This window comes from Sciurus vulgaris, assembly GCF_902686455.1.
Source record: "Sciurus vulgaris genome assembly, chromosome: 11".
NCBI lineage: Eukaryota > Metazoa > Chordata > Mammalia > Rodentia > Sciuridae > Sciurus > Sciurus vulgaris.
Window position 1 is genome coordinate 90,748,047 of NC_136472.1, and position 24,006 is coordinate 90,772,052.

General features: G+C 39.2%; 1 protein-coding gene across 1 annotated transcript in view; it reads left to right on the forward strand.

Annotated features, from left to right (window-relative positions):
* The window catches only part of HEPHL1 (hephaestin like 1), a gene marked incomplete at its 5' end in the record, with an annotated part of 79,018 nt that overhangs the window by 35,170 nt on the left and 19,842 nt on the right, over positions 1-24,006 (forward strand). Inside the window, 10 exons of the mRNA XM_079101918.1 lie at positions 453-632; positions 2,535-2,789; positions 5,169-5,337; positions 8,133-8,272; positions 8,417-8,548; positions 10,092-10,303; positions 12,239-12,389; positions 15,178-15,390; positions 18,105-18,318; positions 22,759-22,898. Coding sequence (XP_078958044.1) covers positions 453-632; positions 2,535-2,789; positions 5,169-5,337; positions 8,133-8,272; positions 8,417-8,548; positions 10,092-10,303; positions 12,239-12,389; positions 15,178-15,390; positions 18,105-18,318; positions 22,759-22,898 — 1,806 coding nt within the window. The remainder of the gene's footprint in view (positions 1-452; positions 633-2,534; positions 2,790-5,168; positions 5,338-8,132; positions 8,273-8,416; positions 8,549-10,091; positions 10,304-12,238; positions 12,390-15,177; positions 15,391-18,104; positions 18,319-22,758; positions 22,899-24,006) is intronic.

The following is a 24,006-nucleotide window of genomic DNA, read 5'->3' on the forward strand; positions in this document are numbered from 1 at the left end:
TTTAAAAAAAAGAAAAATGAGCTAGGCCTTTTGGCACATGCCTGGAGTCCTAGCTTCTCGGGAGGGTGAGGCAGGCGGATCACAAGTTCAAGGCCAGCCTGGGTGGTTCAGTGAGGCCCTGTTTCAAAATAGAAAATTAAAAGGGTTTGGGATGTAGCCCAGTGATAGAGCATCCTTGGGTTTAATCCCCACTACCACAAAATGAAGTCTACTTTCTTGAGAGATAGCCATGTTCCCAGGACCATGGCTGTGAAGATTTCTGTTGTATGACTTTTCTCTTCTATGGTTCTATCATTTCCATCAAAGTCTTAGGTTACTTTATATTGTAGGTTATCATTAAGTATTTAGGTCTTCAGCAAGCTTCAGACCTAGCTGACACCACTGTCAGGAAAGAAAACTCACTTTGATTTCATTCACATTGAACTCTTTACTCTCTTGAATGTGCCCAATAGGTATCCTGAACAGGTACTCAGGGACGAGAACTGATGTGGATCGAGAGTTTGTTATAATGTTTACTCTGGTGGATGAGAACCAAAGCTGGTACCTTGATGAAAATATCCAGCGTTTCTGCACTGAACCCAGTTCAGTGGACAAAGGTGATGCTGTTTTCCAGAGGAGCAACAAAATGCATGGTGAGTATCTCCATAATCCGTTTTATTCCTGTTCTTCACAAATGGAAGTGAAGATATCAAATGTTGCTGGAAACTATTAGGTATCAGGATGGCTTTAGACTCAGTTGCTCATATGATGCCTCATACCCCATAGTGTTTATTCTTTTGAAGTTAAAATACCCCCACAAAAAGGAAAGAATTACATAAGCATATATAGACCACGTTTTAAAACAAGCCTATATGCAGAAGTGGTGTTGGAAAACAATTACTCCTCTTCGAGACTGGCCAAGGAGACTTGACCAAGTGTATTAAAAACAAAACAAAACAAAACAAAACCTAACCTATGAAAGATGTTCAATCAATACATGATCTATTGACCAATTTATTTAAATTTACTAAAGTCACCTAGAATTAATCATACAGCCTAAGCTATAATTATCTTAGAAACAATACTTTTTTATCTTAGTTGGAATTTAAGGAGTACAGTGAATTTTTGAAGACCGGAATTAAGTTCTTTACTGCACCTGGTCAAGTGCTGGCTGTCACATAGATATTTTAAAAACATTCAGTGCTGGACTCACAGCATAAGCTCAAGTGATAAGATTCTGCCCAGTAACATCTAGTAAAAGCTGCCTTTTCTCTCTGCTTTTTAAAGTAACAAAACATAAACATCTCTTAAGTGCCCTTTAATCATTTCCTTTCCTATTCATCTTAGCATGCTTCTGTCAATTAATTACTATCACAGAAAAGTAGGGGAGCTAAAATGCTAAACCTTGGTTCTTGTGTTCTAACAAAAGAATATTTAAAGTCAGACACTAAAAGCCACACAGGAGAACTTTCTTATAAGTGAAAGTAAAGTAAAAGCAAAGTGAGCCTTAAGCAGAGAGCACTCTCAAGGGAGAGAGTGGGCTGTCTCCCGCAGAGACATAGGAGATAATGCTGTCTCCAAATTTATTACTGTTTGATGTTTACCAGGAAAACAGGGGACAATTTGCTGTACTCTTTGCCAATCAGGTGTTCAGCTCCTCCTTCATATCGGATGGTGGAGTTTTTGATCTTAGTTGATCCTCTCCGGAACTATCATGGTGGCCATCCTTTTTAGGGGGACTTCACCTACAAGCCAATCCCAAGTTAATGTGGGCACTGGGGTCAGTAGCCAGTCAGAAGTTACCCTAGTGCACCTGTGCTACTAAAGGAATCTCCTTCCCAGACAAATGGAGATACCCATAGCCATAATTCCTAACTTTACACCAACCTCGATGGACCCTGTCAAGGGTAAGTCCCATTAATCCTTTTCTTTTGACATATTTTCCCATTATCTCCTTTGCTTCTGTTTATTTTCTACAAATTAATTAGCACCTTTGCTTTCTCAGCCACTTCGAAAGCAGTTCAACAAAGATCCTCACATAATTTAAAGAACACTTGTGACCTTGCCATGCATTTCACTCCTCATTGCTAGCTATATCTAACAACACTGTGTGCCAGTTTTTCTGTTCAGTTGCATTAGCCCTAAGATGAGTAAGACAGGTTTCTTCTTCCAAGGAACAAGAATCCAGTGTGGTTATCAAATAGGCTAATGGAGAATTAGCAAGGTAGTGACTGGGCCATCCTAGAAGTATGAGCAGTGCTGGATTTACTCCTGACCATGTGACTGTACTCCAACAGAAGCTCCAAGGCTGTTTTTAATGTATGCTGATTATCATTTTATCAGGTACTTTTCTCTCAAAAAAGGCCAATGCAAAGCTTTTCATTCCTTTCTAGGACATTTTTTTTTTTTTAAAGATCCAGAATTTCTGCATGAAAACATTAGAACCAATCATCTGCACTGATTGCCCAGCTGTGCTAGAGTATACATTACCAGCATTTCTGGTCCCGCTTGCCTCTGCAGGGAAGTCTCTTCCACTAGTGTGTTTCTGTTTTCAGCTCTCAATGGATACCTCTTTGGAAACTTCCCTGAGCCAGAAATGTGTGTTGGTGAATCAGTGTCCTGGCACCTATTTGGAATGGGGAATGAAATTGACATTCATTCTATCTACTTTTACGGAAACACCTTCATCAGCAGAGGGCATCGGACTGATACTGTCAACCTGTTCCCAGCCACCTTCCTTACAACAGAAATGATAGTCAAGAACCCTGGGAAATGGATGATAACCTGCCAAGTCAGTGATCACCTACAAGGTAACAAGTTCAAAGACCTGTATGGAGGTGCTTAGAATAGTGCAGTGGAAACACACAGTCACTGGTACCTGTCTAGGGCTTGCTGTTATATAGATTCCTATAGGTATTCTGTCTACGTGAAATGTGGGTAGAAACTGAATAGATAAGCAAGAAAAAAAAAAAAAAAAAAAAAAACTTTTCCAGGTAGAAGAAACATGAACTGAGAAGAGCACACATTCTCCTTCAGTGACCGTAAACAGAATAATATATATATATTTTTAGCCCTAGAAAGGCCTTTCTAGATAATCAGGCCCAATTCCCCATCCGATTCTTGAATTTTCTTCAGAACAATTCTTTTTAGTAATTGTAAGAGCTCATCTCATCTCCAGGCTACTCTACTAGCATGTTCTTCCTTAACAGAGACATTGACATGCAGCTTTCTCCATGGTCCACCACAAGTGGATGAAAAACATTTGTTGACTAAATTCCTATTGAAAGACTTGTTCCTGGTTCATTGGGACAACATAGAAGAGGTCCTTAGTTAACTGGACCATAAGGTCCACACTAGACAGAGAATCATGATTGGGCTCTGGTGGGAAGGGCATCGAATGGCCGGGTGAAGGAGGTGGCACTGTGTCTGGAAAGGCAATTGTGATCCTCTCAGATCCTCAGGTACATTACGCAACCTACTGTGATCAGTGCAGCAGTTTGGGAAGGTTAATATGATGTATGTGTGCAGAAAGGATTCCATGTGGAATTTTAGGCCACTAAAAGCTAATTAAGAAGCACCAGCAGCATTGGAGTTATGACATGAAGGGTCTGGCCTGAGGTGGTAAATATAGGAAGAGAAAAACATGCGTTAGCACACAAGTTATGTCTGATTAAATTTGGATACTGCTAACTACACACCTCACTAATAGATACAGAGATCCAACTGTTCAGGGCAGCTTAGATAGCACGTTCTTTTCCCTGTCAACTGTATGCAGTTATCTTAGCACTAGTCAGCTGGGTTATTCCAATGAAATTTAATTCAAGAGGTGATCAGTAGATGTGTACCAGCTACTGGTCTGAAGAGACAAGGATGAATAGGACAAGGTTTCTATTCTGAAAGGGTTCCGTGCTGCCAAATCTGGGAAGAAACTCTCTGAACTAAGAACTCAAAATTTAGATTTGACATCAAGAAAATACAGATGTTTGAGATTAGTGAGATTGCTAAATTGGGCTGGTAGTTGTGGACATAGCTGGTGTTCATGATATGTATTGCACTAAATTACCTTCAGAAAAAATTGTAAAAGCTTAGAAAACAAATACCATTTAGTTTTAAAAATAATCCTACCCAGTGATATTGATAAACTTGTCCCCTCACTATTTTCTATGCCCTTATATATAAACACACAGGTCATGCCAGTCATGGTGGGGTACACCTGTAACACCAGCAGCTCGGGAGGCTGAGGCAGGAGTATTGCAAATTCAAAGCCAGCCTCAGCAACCTAGAGAGTTCCTAAGCAACTCAGTGAGACCCTGCCTCTAAATAAAAAATAAAAAGCGCTGGGGATGTGGCCAGTGGTTAAGCACCTGGGTTCAATCCTTAGTACCAAAAAATTTTAAAAATTTAAATAAGTAAATAAATACATAGATCATTTAGAAAATAAAATCAGTCAGTTGGTACTGCTCTATAGCTTACTTTTTCTACTTATTAATATATCATAACAATATTTCCATGTCAGTGAATACAGAGCTACTTCATAATTGCTAATACTTCCAGTGTCCATAATGAGGAGATTGCAATCTACTTAACCAATGCTCTATTGCTCAACACTTGTATTTTTCTTCATTTTTTTTGCTATTATAAAAAATTTGCATGTATGTTTGCAATTCTGTCTAAAGATTTCCTTAGAAAAACATCCAGATTTGGAATACCTGCCTCAGAGTTTGATTTTTTAAAAAAGCTATAGACATATACTGCTGAACTCCCTTTATAAAATTGTCACTGTTCTACCCAGTGGGTTAACAGACCTTGCTTCCATCTGCCAACATTATGAATTATTAGTCTTTCTAATCTTTACCAATCTGATCAATGAACACTGGTGATGTTTGATTACTATTAAGGTTGAACTATTTTTCTTTTGTTTATTGATGATATTATTTCTTTAATGAATAATCTGTTTAAGCCCCTTGCTTACTTTCTATTGGAGATTTATTTTTTTCTTCTTTGTTATAGTAATCTTTTATCATATATATTACAAATATTTTCCTCCTTATCATTTACCCTTTGTTTTAAACTTTGTTCATAGTCCAATTTTCTATGTAAAATTTTTAATGTTCCTGAAGTCAAATTTATTAATCTCTTACTGTATGATTTCATCTGTACCTTAGCTGTGGTTTCCTTCTGTTCTGCAGCTGGTATGCTGGGACAATACAATGTTGGTAACTGCAAAAGTGATGTTTTTCACCCCAAGATGAAGGGTCAACAGAGGCTCTACTTTATAGCAGCTGAAAAAATTCTTTGGGATTATGGCCCTCTAGGCTATGACAAATTCAGCGGTCTCCAGCTAAATGCCTCTGGCAGGTAAGCACTCTTTGCTGGGGTTTCTAAGCTCCTTTCCATAGAGGCATGTTCTAGGCTTTCCCTGTGATCTCATTTGTATTCCAAATGCTGCTGTGATGACATACTACAGAGGTGGCATGATGTCACTGCTTAAGACGTTCTTATATTATACTGCTGAGAATGGGTGGAAGATTTGGTGCTTTGTGAAAGGCTGTCATTCTAACTTAGAGCATGAGATTCAGTCATTTGTCCATCAAACATTTCTTAAGTAGCTCCCATGTGTGAACTACAGCACGAAGTGCCACGAGAATTACTAAACTGGTGGAAAGAATAGTCTTTCCACAGATAGAGCAGGCCAGTCTCAAAGAGGGAATAATATAGGACTATTTTTCAATGGCGATGAGCTCCCTCCTTCCTGCTTTCTTTTTCTTTTCTTTCTTTTTTTTTCTAAGGTGAGCTCTTTGCTTTAGGGTGACCTACTAGAAGTTATGCCCCCTCTAGTAGGCTACCAATGCCCTTTTTCTTCCTGTCCAGTAAAATGCTATTTTTCCTTAAAGCCTAACTCTAATGTTGCCTCTTAAGTGAAGCTTCCCTGACTTCTAAGTCATAATTAATTGTTTGTTCTCTGGATGTCCATAGCACATACTATTTTTCAAAATGAATCTGGCAATTCATTAAGTGGATGTAGACTCCTGTGATTTACAGAATCATATGCAATGATGTCTGTAAAAGCATTAAAAATGTGCAATGTGATATTAAGAATGATTACTATTTCCCTATGATATAGTTTTCCATTCAAAGGAATGTTTAAAAAATTTTCTTTATGATCAATGATAAAACACCCCATGTTTTTGATTGCATATTTCATTCATTCATATGTATGCACATATATTCTTCCACCAAACTGAAGCACTTGAACCTTGCCTAAAGAATTGATGGGAACCATTTGTGAAAAATTCTTAATATCAATCTTCTCTATTGGCAAGAATTTCTTCAAACATAAAAATGAAAATTAGCATTAAAATTGTGTTTTAGAACCCTTCTAGAATCCAAAATATGAAAGATTAGATTATATTCAGTTGCTATTTAACACGATATATGAAAGCTCAATGTACTAGATGGCAAGAGGGATGCAAAGATGTCTAAGACAGTATTCTCACCTTATGTAGAGGAAGTAGCTATATGCACAGGGCAAGAGAAGTAACTTTTCAAGTTACAAATAAGAGTAAGTAGGTTCTCTGGGTGTTCAGAGAGAACAAAGATAGCCAGAGAACACTTCACAGAGGAAGTGGGATTTAAGCAGAATCTTCAAGAATGACAGAATTTATTTATGTGAATAGTGAAGAGGAGGGAATTTTAGATGCAAGGGTAAGTGCAAAGCACCTACTATACAGGAGAGTGTGAATAGATCAGAATAACAAGTGGATAGGGGAATGAGCATTTGCCTAGATCAATAGGGGGAGAATTGTAATGAGCTGGATATAAATTGCAGAGTCCCTTTAAGACTTTTGAACATTATTTGATTGGCAATTAACAGTAGTTGAAGATTTGTGGGCAGATATATGACACTTAAAATTACCATTTTGGAAATTAATGTTGCAGAAGTGTGTATGCTGAGAAAAAATGAACGAGCCAGTGTAAGATAGAGGATGTAGAGTGTGCAGTTAGGAGCTTCATATCATGTTCCAAACCCAAGATGATGAGGGTAGGAACTTGGAAAAAAGGCAAAGAGGAGATGCAAAATGAGTGTTGAAAAGAAAGGCTATAGGGCAAGTATAGAGGAAGGAACTACTGTATAGAGGGTAAAGAGGGGTGGGAGGGGTGGGGGGAAGGGAAAAATAACAGAATGAATCAAACAACATTGCTCTATGTAAATTTATGATTACACAAATGGTATGCCTTTACGCCATGTACAAACAGAGAAACAACATGTATCCCATTTGTTTACATTAAAAAAAAAAAAAACCTCAGTACCACATTAAAAAAAAAAAAAGTAAACAAAATAAAGGCATAAAAATAAATAATTTTTCAAATTTTAAAAATATAAATCCCATGTAAAAAATTAAGAACATGTAGAAAACTAACTATAAAGAATAAAATTTAAAAACCTTTAAAAAAAAAAAAAAAAAAAAAAAAGAAAGGCTATAAAAATTTTACAAAATAAGGATGCATGAGATAACGGGATGAGGTAGAAAAATAAGAGAGTTTTTATGAAGGGAGTTTTTATGACTGCAAGAATGATATTATTATTGATGGAAATAAGATAGTAGAAATGTAGTATTAATCAGAAGTTATATTGTTGTATTGCACAAATTCAAAATGTGTTATTTTATGTATGTAGTTTCTAAGATAACTCTCCATTAATTAAATGATTTGATTAATTAGGCATCCCATTCCTTAATCATGCCAGATATCAAAGAGCTTACAATATGCAGAGAGTATTCGCATTAACATCAGCAAGAGGTAGAGGGATGCTTATTCTGCAAAGAACCCAGTTAGCTCTTTATTAGTTTGTAGGACACCATTTTGGGGGACTCCAATACTGGTAAGTAAGGAGTTTACCTGTGATTTCCTTGGTTGCTGGACCATTGGGGAAGAAAGTGTAATGCGTAGGAGAGAAATGAGCATGAGCACCATGTAGCTTCTGAAGACTTTAAGGCTGGTCAACTCTTCCTAGGAATTTTGTTGAAACCTGTGCCATTATTTTCTGGGGAGATGGGTGGGTGAGAGGGCTGGGTAACAACATGAGCTCCATAATTAAGGCCTTTGGTGGATGTGTTGAGAACCTCAGCCAAGGTTCCTGTGTCTTTCCACAGTAATTCTGCACTCTACTTCACACAAGGGGAAAACAGAATAGGAGGAAAATATTGGAAGGTGCAATATACAGAATATGCTGATGCAACTTTTACTCAGAGAAAGAGACCCTCTGGGACGGATGACCATCTTGGAATTCTTGGTACAGTAAAACCATCCTCATGTTTTGAAGTGGGAGATGTTTCAGCTGGGAGTATACACCCACACAGAATGACCCTCCTGCTCCTATTTACTTCTTTATATTCCTTCTCCTCCTCTTCTCTTTCTTCCTCTTGATATTTCCCAGGCCCAGTCATCAAAGCAGAGGTGGGTGATACCCTGCTTGTGACCTTTGCTAACAAAGCTGACAAGGTCTACAGCATTTTGCCCCATGGATTGCTCTACGATAAAGCATCTGATGCAGCCCCAAATGTAGATGGTAAGTTTCAGCCAGCACTTAGGAAATAAATAGAATGAGTGAGGAAAGAACCAGCAGCTAGGCAGACCCGGTCCAGACCCTGGTCCCACCCCTTACCAGTCCTAAGAGTGTGGACAATTATTGAAATTTTTGGAACCGCAGTCTTCTCATCTATCAAATGTGGATAATAATTCACCTCATAGGGCTTTGGAAAGAAATGGAGAGAATGCAGGACAGGGTATAACCCACAGTAGATTCTTAGGAAATGTTAATTTCTTTCCTTTTCCCTCAATAATGCATTATATCCCCAGTGAGCCACTTTCACAATCACTTCCACTTCTCTGAAATGGAGAATGTTCCTGCTACCCATTGCATAGGATTCTTCCAGCAAAAGCTGAGGGGAAAGTCTGATTTCCAATGTTTTGTTAACATCAAAATCTTACACTTGGGCTTTGCTCTGTATCTGCCAGCAAATCTTTATTTTAAATCAGCATAATATGCTGACCATCACACATGGCCTCTCTCCCTCTGAGAGCAGGCAGCACAGGTTCCCTGCACATCAAAGGAGTGGCTTTTCCTTTGTATGCGGGAACTATCCTTCCACTCCTGGTGCTACTCTTGGGAACCTCCTGGTTTCTCCATAGCTGTCCCCATCACTGCACCTGACATCATGACTCCCTGGGATATTTCCTCATGCCTGAGTGTGAGGCCAGTTTCCATTGAGAGCAGACTTTGTGGTGATGGTGAGGAGATGAAGAAGGAAGGAATGGAGGTAGAATTTCCTCTCCCCGGATCCATCCTCACCCTCTCCTGCCTCAGAAGTATCTCCTGTGCCTGTACTCGCTTTCTTGATCAAAATGTTTAGAATGACTTTTTGTGTGTGGGTGCAGAAGTAACAGTGGAAACGACCAAAATGGTTTTATTTTCCATTTTTTAACTCAGCAAACATACTGGACATCTGTTTGAACAGCACAGGACAAGAGGAAAAATGAGTCCTGTCTTGCAAAAGATATTTGCTGTGTTCTTTGGCAATAGAATGGGAGAATCAAATCACAGGTTTTGGAATTAGACAGACCTTAGTGTGAATCCTGGATATTCCATTTATCCACTTAGTAACCTTGGACATTCACTTACTTCCTCTATCTTGTAGTTATTTGGGTTATTTCCTAGTTAAATCTCCCAAATATCAAACTCTTTGAAAATAGTTCTCATTTAACTTTTTTTGGGTATCTTCTGTAGTACCAACTATATTTTACATAGACCTGCATGGTATTTTATGGATTTGCATTTAATTGTTGAATAACCTATTATCACTCTTTTAGTATTTGCTAAACCTGGCATTTGAGTACAAAATAGAATACAGTCAACAAAGATGATAATTCTTGAATTTAAGCTTCTGTTTCATAAAATAGCAGAGGATGGCAGTGGTCTCTCCTGGTAGAGAAAAAATGGTCCTGCAAAGTAAATCATCACCAATGAGAAAAGCTTGGGGATGGAGACCCAATCTGAGGAGATTAATGTTCTTGGATGTTGCTTTGAGTAACTGTTTGATTTGTATCCTCAGGATTTCTGAAACCAGGGGCACATGTTAAGCCAGGTGAAACCTTCACATACAGGTGGACTGTGCCTGAAAGCGTAAGCCCAACAGTTGATGATCCCCCCTGCCTGACCTATCTATACTTCTCAGCAGTTGAACCAATCAAGGACACCAGCTCTGGCCTTGTAGGGCCTTTGCTAGTCTGTAAAAAGGGGGTTCTCAATGCTGATGGGACACAGGTAGGCCATCAAATGTCCCCAAGTTCTCAGGGTCATATGTGGGAAGAATCAGTGATACAGACAGAGATTAGTAGTGATGAAGAGTCAGTTGTGAAGACAATTTCTCTTGAAATTTATGTCTATATAATAAGGGTTTTATTTTAATTTTTTTTTTTTTTGTAAATTTAAGATCTAAATCTACAAAGTTACCAGTGCTCACCCAGGAAGCTAACACTTAGGCCTGTCGTAGTTGGAATTGGGTGGGCCTCACACTCTGTCTTGCTTCAATTTCGAAATCTTCCGAAATGTATCTGGAATGCAGCTGAGATCCTTCTTTGTGGACAAGGTTTCTCACGCTTGACCACACTTGCTGAACTTTTGAGCATCCAGTGTGCAAGCAACACTGAAAACACTGTAATTCCCTGCTGGAAACTAGAAGTTAATCACTGTGACTGAAAGAACAAAAAGTTTGTGGAAAACTTACTGCGAGTCCCAACTCAGAGACTTGGATGGTCTCACTGAATAGTGGGGTAAAGCACAACCCTTCAAGCTACATCTACATGCTATTAAACACATTCATGAAAAGAGGAAAATCTAGTCATTTCACCATTTACTTCACCAATTACATCACCATTCAGAAATTGCAAAGCAATGTTTTTAAACAGTATGTCTATAACATTGGGCATTGTGTGAAATTACTTCTGGACTCAAAGGAATTTCTAGGTATCTAAGTATCTTGCTCCACCTAAGATTTTAATTTCTCTGAATGAATGATCCTGGAAATGTCTATTGCATGTATAAATTGAGTCTTTGTATTGTACCTCAACAAGAATGATTATTCACATTTTAAAGCTGAACAATCTGAAACTAAGAGACATTGAGTGATACACCAGGAAACACATTGAGAAAGTAGTGAAGGTTGGCAGAATGCAGGACTTTGAGAAGATAACTGTCCTTTTCCCAGGACATCAACTTGCTTCCTACAAGTTAAATACTTGAGTCAATGAGATAAAGTGCCAGAAAATATTTGTAAGTTAATTCTGATTTTTTCCGTTGTATACATTCAATGATAATGCATTCAAGGTTTGCTAGAGGTACCTTATAGTCTGTGCAAGTTGTTGCTCAAGTCAAATACTATTTATGGTGAGACCACTTACACAAGATTCATGGGAGGGGGGGGAAGTAACCTGAAACATCCTAGAATTTGGTTGAGAGAGAAGTCCATTTGGTCAGAAAGAAAATTATGTTCAATGCAAGAAATACTTAAGAAACATAGCCAGGTGTGATGGAACAGCTTAAAAAACATAACCTCAGTGACTTGGGAGGCTGAGGCAGCAGGGTCACAAGTTTGAGGTCAACCTCAGCAACTTAGCAAGGACCTACGCAACTTAGCAAGATCTGGTCTCAAAATAAAAACTGAAAAGGACTGGGAATGTAGCCCTGGGCTCAATCCCCAGGACCAAAACAAAACAAAACAAAACTAAAGAAAGAAAAAAAAAGAAAGAAGGACCTACTATATGTCAGTCTCTCTAGGCAGGTGAAAAGACGATAATGGAAAGAGGTATTTGCATCTCTTTGCAGTGAATGTCATAAATTCTCCTAGTGGTGAATAGATGTCATAAAATAAGGTCAGGTGCTATAAGACCATATTTTAATAATCACAACAATAAGCCTGACAATGGGGGTACCAGTGCAGAAAGATTTCTGAGCAGGGACATAGTTCCTTGCAGGAATTTGCATCGAGAGGGGAGGATAAAATGAAACAGACACATTTTCTTGGTGTCAAGTGAATTCATCAGAGTCATGCCCAGGGTCCTGACTTACAAAATGATCTGGTGAATCCATGGCTAATGTTGATCAGCCCTACCCCACTTTGTGTGAACTTTGAAAGTGAATCAGTGCTATGAATTCCTGCAAACTGAACTTTTAATGTATTCATTTCTTTCTTTTCAATAGAAAGGAATAGACAAGGAATTTTATCTACTGTTCACAGTGTTTGATGAGAATCTGAGCAGGTATCTTGATGAAAACATTCAGAAATTTACTTGGCGTCCCTTCAGTGTTGACAAGGAAGACAAAGAGTTTGTGAAATCCAACCGAATGCATGGTATGATGAATGGTTTTCCCTCCTGTAAATGAGAGGTTTAATTGCATTTGAAGTGAATGTCTGGAATATTTTAACTATCTGAATTTTGGTTTCCAAAGTATTGCTCTTATTCACAAAGTGAATTATTTTATACCTTCAGCTTTGCAAGCTATCTTTTGGAGATATTCTGAAACTTAATTATCACTTCTAAAACACCTTATTAGTTTTAGAACAAGAAATACAGAATTTGAATTAGCAAAGATCACAGTACATCAGAAATGAAGAAAATTGCTGACAAAATTCCCTCGTGCTCACAATAACATCCAGTCTGATAACCCAAGATATAATAGGAGGTAATCTTAAACAGCAATGTGTCCTAATCAAGTAATATAAATGACTGCTGAAAGGGCTCATTTGTAAAAGACTAGCAGTTCCCATCCTAGACCGTCATTTGGGAGAAATGACTTAATTCTCTTTCCCTGTCTCTCTTTATATCAAGTATTATAATAGCAAACCACCTGGTAATTTGTTGTGACTAACACAGGATTATTAGTCTTGAGCATATTACCTAAGGTGACAGAGTAATGAGCCAGTCCAAACTCAGAGCGGGCAAGGGTGTGTAGCTGACAAAGTGCTAAAGTAAGTGCTATAAGATAACAGATGCTAATCTGTTCATTTTAAGACCAAGCATAACATCTAGGCTATAACATATTCTTTGAAAATATTATAAATTATCATAAATTAGAAATAGCTGCCAGCCTCCCTCCCAGCTAAGGAATCCCCAAAAGTCCAAGGTTATAAGTGGCAACCAGGTCACAGACTTCCAGGGTCCCTGGTGCTCAGTTCTGATAGAGTCCCCTCTTGGACCAGTGGAAAGCATGGAGCAATGTATTTTCAGGATCATCTCTGAAAACTTTTGCTATATCTAGATATAAAAATTTGTTTCTGAACTTCTTAGTCATAAAAGAGCAAACTGAAACATAGTAATTTCTAATGGGAAATTATATTTCTATTATATAGAAAATTTAAAAAAAACTGATGAGCCATATCAAATTCAGCTTCCAACATGGTTTGACAATACATAAAACTCATTTTCATATTTTAGAAATGCAGGATATGACATTCTTAAAGCAAAGTTTAAGAAAATAATATATCTCAATATAATCAATTACAAACCAATGACTAGTTCTAGTCTTGCTTGACTGCAGTGGGAGGAAGAAAGCAACAAAGCTAACATTGTCCTCACATGGGACAATGCTTTGAGTTGCGTCTATCATGTAGGCTGTATTCGAAAGGCATTTGCTGAACAAGTGAATGTCCTGGAAGGAAAGCTTTAAACAGAGTACTAAATCAAGAAAAGATTCTCTACCAAACCATCCAAGTACTAAATTTTGCTTATGGTTTACACAAATACTCTTTAACATTCTGAGGATAATTGCAAAAGCATTATCAAGGGGTTTTCCCCCCAGAATATGTGAGCTCAGAAGCCCTAGGTCTTCTTGAAATTTCTACTAATAATTCCAGATTTAAAGTATGATTACCAAGCACAACTGGTTCTGCAGACACAGGAAAGAAAAGTAATTTTTTAAATTTATTTGACAGCAAGATCATACCAGAAAGCCATTCATGGCCTTGTTGTTATTTACAACTTCAGGTATTAGTAGACAGTAGGAAGAGGACAGAATGTTTAGCTCTCTAAACAAGTGTGAGACATAAGTATGTGCACTCACCCATCAGACATTGCTATTAGATCATGACATTTATCCTTATAGAGTGAGAATATCATTTCTAATTTCTTCTCAAGACCTTGATCCAGATAGCTACTGTTCATGGATTGAGGTCGATGTAAAAGATAAAATCAATTTCCTACTCTGGAAGCATGAAGGGTCTTCATATCTAAAGAACTGTTAAATACCCTTCAGTTATTTTATTGGGGCAAGGAAGTAAAAGTTACCATAAAACAAGTTTATTTACTTATGAGCTAACTTTTTTTTAAAATTCATTTTTATTGTAAACAAATGGGATACATCTTGTTTCTCTATTTGTACATGAAGTAGAGGCATATCGTTTTATGAGCTAACTTTTTATGATGTTCCCTTACTGCCCCTCCAAAACCTCCTTTCCATTGATCAGTCATGCAAACCATGTCAATTCATTGAAAGTATTTTAGTTATGCAGAATCCATGAAAAAAGTATAGGGATATCTGATAACTTCTAGAATTGAAAGTAAAGTCATTGGAAATGAGGGTCTGTCAGAAGTGAAAGAATTTACAACCAAGAAAGAGACATTTAACAGAGAAGAAGACAGCATAAAAACCTCAAAAGAAAACTATTTTATGTAAGAGTTTTAGAGAAGAGTTTGGGGAGAACAGTGAAGTCAATAAGCATTTTTTGCTAAGAATGATCATCTCTATGGTTGATAAAAGAAACATGTAAAATGAAGAATATTATATCATACCATGAAACAATTTTGTCAGAAATATTATGTAAGAAAGAAACCTGATTTATTCCTTATTTTATTCTTATTGATTCTTGGAATTAGTGTCCTTGTATTTGTGTTGTTAAAATTTTACTAATTTCAGTGTATTGTTGATACTCATGGTTAATTTTGGTCTCCATTTTAAATTGATTCCACATGTGGCTCCTTCCCTAATAGTATTTATTCTCTGATAATGTGTGTCTTCTGCACACTTCACTAGCTTGAAACCTCCTGCCCCAAACATCCTGATAATTGTTCATTAAAGTGGTGTGGTTTCAGCATATGGACATAATTATGGTGAGCTCTGACTATCCTCTTCCTTCCATTTAGCTGTTAATGGCTATATGTATGGCAACCAGCCAGGCCTAAGCATGTGCAAAAAGGACAGAGTTTCCTGGCATTTGATTGGAATGGGCACTGATACCGACATGCATGGAGTTTATTTTCAAGGGAACACTATCCACCTACGAGGGACTCACCGTGATTCCCTCACTCTGTTTCCCCACGTGGCCACAACGGTATTCATGCAGCCAGACCATGCAGGTAAATCTGGCAGGTCCATCTCAGGTTACCAGATTCCTACTCAGCCTCAGCAATTCCTCCCTCAGAAGCAACCATAGACTTTAGGAACTTTGAAAGGTATAGAAACAGTTTTTATTCAAGAGAATACTGGTTATTTTAATCCAAACACATAATGTAAGGGCAGAAGGCATCCACAAAGAAGAAGTGGGTACCTTCTAAATGACTTTGCCACACAAATCCTGAGTGAATGCTCTTGATTCATATCTGTGAAAATTCATTCTTCAGAAAGGATATTTTTTGCTTTCATGAAGCATGAACATCATTCTAGGTACTCAGAAGCACCTCCAGGACTGGAAAGCCCAGTGGATGACTCCAGTCTCTGAAGCTATGGATATATCCATATTGTAACTTAGTATTCCTTCCCTAGTGGCCTTTGGATGAGTTATTTGGGGACCTCTCTATTTTTATTCATTTGTGCACTCTTGGTTTCCCCAGAGGGAAAGCTGCATTGTGTCTGTAGTCCAGGGAGGTCCCTGTAAAATGCCAGTGCATGGAACATCTTCCCTTAAAATCCCAAGCTAATTAGATAATTGGAGCGTTTTTACTAAAAATGTGGAGGAACACATGGGAGCATAAACTAGCTGCCACATGAAAGGTGAGGACAACAAGTGCTATGATATACTTTTTCCAACCCAACTTTTTCATCAATCTTAACAAGAGACCAATATGCTACCCAAGATGAGTACTTGCTGATCATCTCATTTCTTAATGGACCTCCCATTTCTTTACTCACACTGAAACTGCAGTTTAGATGCCTCTGTGTCATCAATTAATAACTTGAGTTATTAAACTCAAAACGTTTGCCCAAGGAGTGCCAGAGACTAGAAACACTATCATCTTCGCCTTGTAAACTTGTAGATTTCCTGTAGTATTCAACTTCTCTACATTACTATAGGTGATCACTTGGGAGTCACCTAAACCAAGGGATGCCTTAAACACAATGTGGTTTTGTTGAAACACACTTGTAGGATCAAGGAGGGGAGGGTACTGGGAACAACCAAATCATTTTAATCCATGGAAATAAGCACTCAAAGATGGAGCCGACTGGAATAATTTTAGAGATTAGGGTATTTGTTCCAGTGCTTTGATCATTACTCATATGCCCCACAGGCTTCTAAAAAGCTTCATAACAATGTTTTCTGGTTTACTTTGGTATTGAATGTAAATCTGTAACTCCCTAAAAGCTCAGTCATTTCACTAATTCCTGTTCCTCATCTATAAACTGAGAAGAGTGCTCAAAAAATGGAAGGAGCAGACAGTAGGCTGCTGAAATAATTTCTCTTTGTTCTTAGAGAAGATAAAACCTTGATTGTAGAAGAATCATGATGAACACATACCTCATGGGCTGCTAGGGAAAAGTACATGCAGAGGGAGGTCATTCCAAGTTTGCCTTCAGAGGTGTCTTCTCTGTGTTTTTGCAAAGACCCTTACCTATGAGGGTCCTGTCTAATGGGGGTGCTTGAGTACCCTTTGAAACAACTATTGTTGCTCATCTAGAAAGGATAATAATATAGCAATATTTGGAGTTACATGTATAGCAAGATTGAAGCTCTCCCTGTGTATTAAAGATGGTTAAGTATAGGTACTCTAATCACTCACCACTGAGAGCAGTCAGTTAAAGAAAGGGAAGATCTATTGATCCAATAATTTCTTTGAGAATTAATAATTTCAGTAATTTTAAATTACTTACCTTCCAGTCAAACATAATTGTTGATTTTATGTATTTTATTTTTTAATATATATATTTTTAGTTGACAATGGACCTTTATTTTATTTTATTTTTATGCATCACTGAGAATTGAACCCAGTGCCTCACGCATCTAAGCAAGTACTCTACCACTGAGCTATGACCTCAGCCCCATAATTATTGATTTTAAATAGAGAAATCTAGTTGATTTCTTTTTTTCTTCTTTTTATGCATCATAATGTAAACCCTACATTGGTCCTGAGAACCTCCTTTGCTCAAGGTCTTAATGAAGTAATACATTTGGCTTTAACAATAATACCTTATAATTTTATCGTGCTTTATAATTTGTGAAATCCTTTAGGGCAAAATTCATGACTTCAGAAATGTGGCCTAATTTGAGCTTGGTCTGGGATATTCATTTTATGGAAATTAGTTCTTTATAAACTGGGTTGGGCTAAGATAGTCATACCTGTCAGTGATTTTCCAGGAATGAAGGCTTGTGTAATAGGGAGGATTTAGAGAAGTCATTTCTTGGTAACATTGTAGATTTTATTTTTACATTAAAATTAATTTCAGATGGTATTTTTCCTCCATAAATAAATACCATCAAAACAGTTTATTCCCCTTGGGTCTGGTTTTAAAGTACTTTAGGGCTGATACTTTAAAAGTCTACCTTACTGCCAGGTGGTGCACACCTGTAATCCCAGTGGCTTGGTTGGCTGAGGCAGGAGGATCACGAGTTCAAAACCAGCCTCAGCAATTTAGTGAGGCCCTAAGTAACTTAGCGAGACCCTGTCTAAAATTAAAAAAATAATAATTATAAAATTTAAATTTAAAAAGGACTGAGGTTGTGGCTCAGTGATGAAGCACCCCTGGGTTCCATCTTACTGATTACTGATTTCAGAAAAATATACATAAGTTTGCTGAGAGTAGACCAATAATAACAGAACCAAGCACTGTGTGCAATGCCAAGCCCTTTCTCTTTCAGGTATTTTCAAGGTGTTTTGTTCCACCTTGCATCACTTCAACAGAGGCATGGGTCAGATATATGAGATCAACAGCTGTGGCAACAGGGAGCCTTCTGAGCAACCGTACGGGATGATAAGAACCTTTTACATCGCTGCTGAAGAGGTAGAATGGGATTATGCCCCTAACAAAAACTGGGAGTTCGAAAAGCAGCACTTGGACGCAGGAGGGGAAAGGTACCACGGGCGAAGCCGCCAAGTCTCTTCGGTGGGAATGCGCATGCTCTATAGGCGTTTATTACTGGTGGAACCCTAAAAAGGCCCGGGATTTTAGGAGCACAGTTTAGGGAAGCTACCTGCCTCCAGCCCTGGAAGGGAGCCCGAGGTTGTCCTGAGGGCATTCCCCAGCAGGCTCCCTACACCTTCCCAAGTGGTGACAGGTCTACTGTGACCCATGAGCAGATGCGCACGCAGATGGAAAAGGCTCAGGGGGAGGCGGTGGATCCCACAGCTAATAATGGGACTGGGAAGACAAAAGGGCACAAGGAGGCACAGAAGGTGTATAGATTCCAGGTGAGAGGCTGGGCTGCTGTAGATTGAGAAGTGCAGGGAAGGGTAAGAGAGGATAAGCCATTGTCTGAGCTGATCCAGGTGGAGGAAGCCAAGGAGGGGTAGGAGGCCTGCCCTGGGAGAGGTCCCTGAGTTAGGATCGGAAGAACAGACCTCTCTACTGGGCCATGTTCCCAGAATGTCTCCGTGATTGACCCTTCTTTATAAATGATGTCAGCCAGTGCTACGTGCCAAAGAATCAGCGATGCTCCAGCCACAAGCAGGCTCCTGAGTATTGGTCCTCTATTGCCCTCTTCCAAGAGTTCTGTGGCCCAGCTCCCCAGGGTATCCTGGCATGGAGTGCAACAAGGAAGAAGTCAGGCACAGACTGCAGACCTCCTCCCCCCAAATATCCTCCACATCGCAACAACCAGCTGCTTAGCTATTACTATCTCATATGCAGATGAAGAATCCTGGGAGCAGAGTGAAGTTGTCCAGCTGGTATTTGGTAGAGTTGTAATTGAACGTAGATCTTTTAAAAAGCAAAATTCATTCTCTGCAACGTACTATGTTCTTTTGCATCCCAGTTCCTCTTACCACCTACCCCCAACCCTTCCCCACCATAGTCCAAATACACACCTCATAATCCCTCCATGACTGTGATGCACACAAACAACTCTACACACTGCTGTTCCAAATCTTAACACATTTGTTTCCTGTCTTACCTGTTGGTCTTTGTTTTGAGGTTTCATATTCCTGGAGTATAACAGTGCCACCTTATGGATGAGTGAAAACAAAACAAAAAATGACTATTGAAGATCTACCTGGGGGACAGAAGGATTTAAAATCCATTCCATTATTCACTAACTCGTTTGTTAATCCAAACACCCATTTTCTGAGAAACTAGTGGTGCTAGTACATGCTAAGGACTGATGCTGGTGCAGTGGAAAATGAAATAAATACTAATGGTCTTTTTAAAATGATTATTTCATTAAGTAGCTGCCATAACTGAGGAAAAAAATGCATAAGTGTTTTGTTAATAGAGCCTTCATAATTTTCTTGGGACTCATTTAACTTCTGTTTGAAGCCCCCATCCCTCTGGACTACAGGAAGGTCTAGTTTCAGTCTCTTGGGCCCTTCCCTAAATCATATGGAAAAATAGAGGGTGTTGGGGGGAAGGAAGGATGAAAATAAATAACTGGACCCCTTCCTTGCCACTCTGGTTATTGCCTGTAGATGACAAGGCAAAGTAGGATAAGGCACATGTTCCACATGTTCACAGTACAAGGTCTATAGGTAAACACTTAGCAGAGAATTGAAATGATAGGTTCTCCTAGTGGCACATCTGTACCACCTCTGTAGGTAGGATCCCAGGGACATATGCTCCCTGTACTCCATTTCTATGCCTCTGCATTTTGCCCCAAGACCATGGTGGGGTCATATTTATTTTCTGAACCACCCCTTGATACAGTTTATCTCTGAGACATTTATCATCCTGACCAGTACAAACCCTCTTCCCCGCCTTGGGACCTGAAAGTCTTTCTTTGGGATTTTCCAAAAACACACTGGGAAGGCTTCAGGATCCCAGAAAGGCAATTAATGAACCCATCAGCACAATTCCAAGGAGCAAGTTTGTGAAGTGGGAGGGAATTTGAAAATAGAAATTAAATTGTTAGTGCTTCTGATCTTGTGGAATAAAGTGTGTACCATTTAGCTATACTCTGATTCACCACAATAATCATCAGCTATTAAGCACCTGCTATGAACCCAGAATTTTGCTAAGGTTTTTATAAACCATATATGATGGGATCCTTACAACACACTTGACCCATTTAATTGGCTTTTGCCCAGCATTCCATGAAACATCCTCATAAGATAATGATAAAGTGACTATATAGCACTTAATTTGTGTCCAATACAGTGCTTTACAGATACTAATTCACATGGTCATTGCATTAATCCAGTATGGTAGGTGCATCACTGCCACCCCACTCTGCAGGGGAGGAAAGCTGGGAACCTGTAGAGTATAGTTCCTGGGTGTGTGTAGGTCACCAGTACTAGGACTCATGGAAAATAAAACTAGGAGAAAAATTCTCTACGTTTTGCAAAGTATACAGTCTAGGGCAGAAGATGTATATGTATTTATTGCATACGTACCATGTGCTAGGCATTGTGCTACACTTTTGTAGGTGAAACAATGTGGAAGACAGACAGACAAGGTCCCTTCCTACATCGAATTCATGGTCCATGAGGAAGATACAGAGCAAACATCTAGAGTGAGGCAATCTTAAGGGATGTGCAGGGTGTAATGGGAGATGACAACACAGTCTGTTTGGGAGAAGGTGGGGAGAGGACAGGTGGTCAGGGAGTTTTCTGGAGGAAGTAGTCTTGAAGCTGGCATGTGAAGAGTGTGCCAGTTGAGGAGGTGGGAAGCATTTCTTGGTGAAGGATTAACATGTAAGAAGGCCTGGATGGAAAGATGGCACATCATGTTCAAGAGAGTGAATGTTTAGAATGAGCAGAGTAAGGAGGGGGCGGTGATGGGAAACGAGGATCAGGAGGCTGCAAAGGCAGATAGTGGAGGACTTGACAGCCAAACCAAGGAGTTTTGTAGTGGGAAGCCATAACACTGTTTTCCATGAGGAGTGACTTGGTCAAATTCATAGCTTAGGGTTACTATCCCTGCAGTGGAGAGACTAGAGGGAAGGGAGTTGCATAGAAGGCAGAGAGTGATGAAGAACGGTTCCAGTTAATGCAGGTAAGTGGCACAGGTGGCTCTGTTTAGAGTGCAGTTAGTTAAGGGGTTAGGGGTGGAGGATGAGACTTATCATATTTGGAGACAAATTTGATAGATTTTTCTTTTTCTCCCTCTCTCCGACCTTTCTTTTCTTCCTTCCTTCTCTCTTTCTCTTTTGAGACAAGGTTCTCACTCTGTTGCCCAGGTTGACCTCAAACTTCCATGCTTCTGCCTCAGCCGCCCTCCTAACTGGAATTACAGGTGTGAGCCACCACTCCCTGCTCTTTCAGATTTTTTGAATCGATCTTTAGTGCTGATCTATCTTGGTGATAGATTAAATACACATATAAATATACAGTTGATCCTCATCATGGATTCCATATTTGCACACTTGTCTACTTGCCAAAATTTATTTTTAACATCTCAACCAATTCTTGTGTCTTCTCTTCTGGTCATTCAAAAATATTCACAGGGTTGTGAAAAAATGCTGATGCACACATTCCCAGCAGAGATCAAACAGAACATCACTACTTTCTTGTTTAAGCTCTCTACTGTAAACAAGTGTCTTGTCTTTTCTTTCTTTTTTTTTTCCTCCTCCTCCTCCTCCTCCTCTTTGTCTATTTAGTGCCATATCTTCTGCATTTGTGTTCTTTATTTTGTGATTACACTGTTTAAAATGGTATCCCTTAAAAGTAGCACTGAAGCACTGTCTAGAATTTCCAAGATCAAGAAAACTGTGATGTGCCTTTTAGAGAAAATATATGTTAGTGAAGTTTCATTCAGGCATATGTTATAGTGCAGTTAACTATGAGCTCAATGTTAATGAATTACCAACATCTATTAAACACCGTGTCTTCAAACAGAAACATGAAACAAGATAATTTAGGGTTCACAGTGACTATCTGGAACATAACAGCTTTGAATAATAAGAATCAGCTGTAACTATATTTGCATATAGGTACATGACAAAATATAATTTGCAAAGGATCTTTCCAAGTGAAAAAGCATGAGGTATAGAATGATATATGTGAAACCTGGAGGAATTCAGGGTGGTAGAGGAAAATGTGAGTGCACATCTGTGTATATGTGTGAGGTTAGGTAGTGTCACAAAAGAGCCCCTAAGGTTGACCCCACTTAACACCCAGCAACAGTGGATAGCACCATTTCCAAGGGTGAATCATGGGCTGTGCTAGGCTGAACTTATCAGAACCCGAGGACCTTTGAAGTGCTAATTCCTGGCCCCATTCCCAGAGATGTAAAAGGCCAGTTCCCTGGAGAGACCCTGATCACGGCCAGGTTTGAGGACCTCTGATCCAGAGTACCCCTAAGTCACTCAGAAACACTCAAATGTTTTCCTGATAACCTTACTTTTTATTGCTTCTGATTTGCAGACATGGAGATATATTTATGAACCACACTGAAAATTGGATTGGCTCTCAGTACAAGAAAGTGGTTTACAGGGAATATACCAATGGAGAATTTGTGGAGATCAAAGCTCGACCACCGCGAGAGGAGCATTTAGAACTCCTGGGTATGGCACAGATTTCAGCCATGCACTGTCAGCCCCAGGCATGTGCACATGTCTGAAGACACACGCACACATACTGTCCTGTCAGGCTGAGAAGGGACAGAGTAACATGAATGCATTCATCGTAGTGCAATGTCTTCCATATCAGGGACTGTGCTGTGTGCTCAGCTGATACAAAGAATAGTCACAATAAGACAACCAGTTAACACTCAAACAGGAGCCCATATCATCAGGGCAGTCTACCCAGTGCCTAATAATCCTGAGCTTCTTTCCCATTCTTTAATGAGCCAGCGAATTTTAATTTGAAACAATTTGGTATCTTACAACACCAGGCAGTGTTTGTATGAGTTCTCCAAGGTCCTGGATTATCCATGCACAGTGCCATATAAACACGCCATACAAATATTTATGACAAAGAAGAACCTCCATGTGAGATGGATGCCAAGGGTGAAAGGTCTGGTTTCAGTTTGGGAGGCCCTGACCCATGACCTCAAAACAGATTGGGCCTACCTGCAGCCTCTGCACTACCTGATGCCCAGCTGCCTGGCCTGGTCATTAGATAAGCTCTCCCTGCTTTCCTTCCCCACATTTCCTCACCAGGGAGACTTGACCCCATCTCGAAGATAAGATTTTAAAACAGAGGGCTAGTCTAGAGGACTTTTTGAAATTCCTTGCTGCTTTAAAATGCACAAGGTAACATAACATAACAATCTGACTTTCTACAGTACCATGACTCCCAGCTTGATGAATTATTAAATGCTCCACCTACCCTCCCCCTCGCCTTCTTGGTCTATTAACATTGGCATGCAAGCTTGTTTGTCACATCAGATGAATGAGTCATTCCCAGTGGAATCATTCATTGGAGCCCCATGTGTCTAAGAACCTCTTAAGAAAAGGTGCTGGTCCTGAAGTATTTGGGTTATGCTTGTAAAGAGTCTCAGTTTGGTTTCACTTAGTAAAATGAAAGAAATGAGTGACTTCATCAAAGGCAAGACCAGTAGCCTTCAGCAAGGGGAGGGCGAGGCAAATCCACTTATTTTCTGTAGTTTGGGGAGAGTCCTAGGATTCTAAAATTGCTCAAAGGGCACATGGCAGGCATACCTGGGTCCAA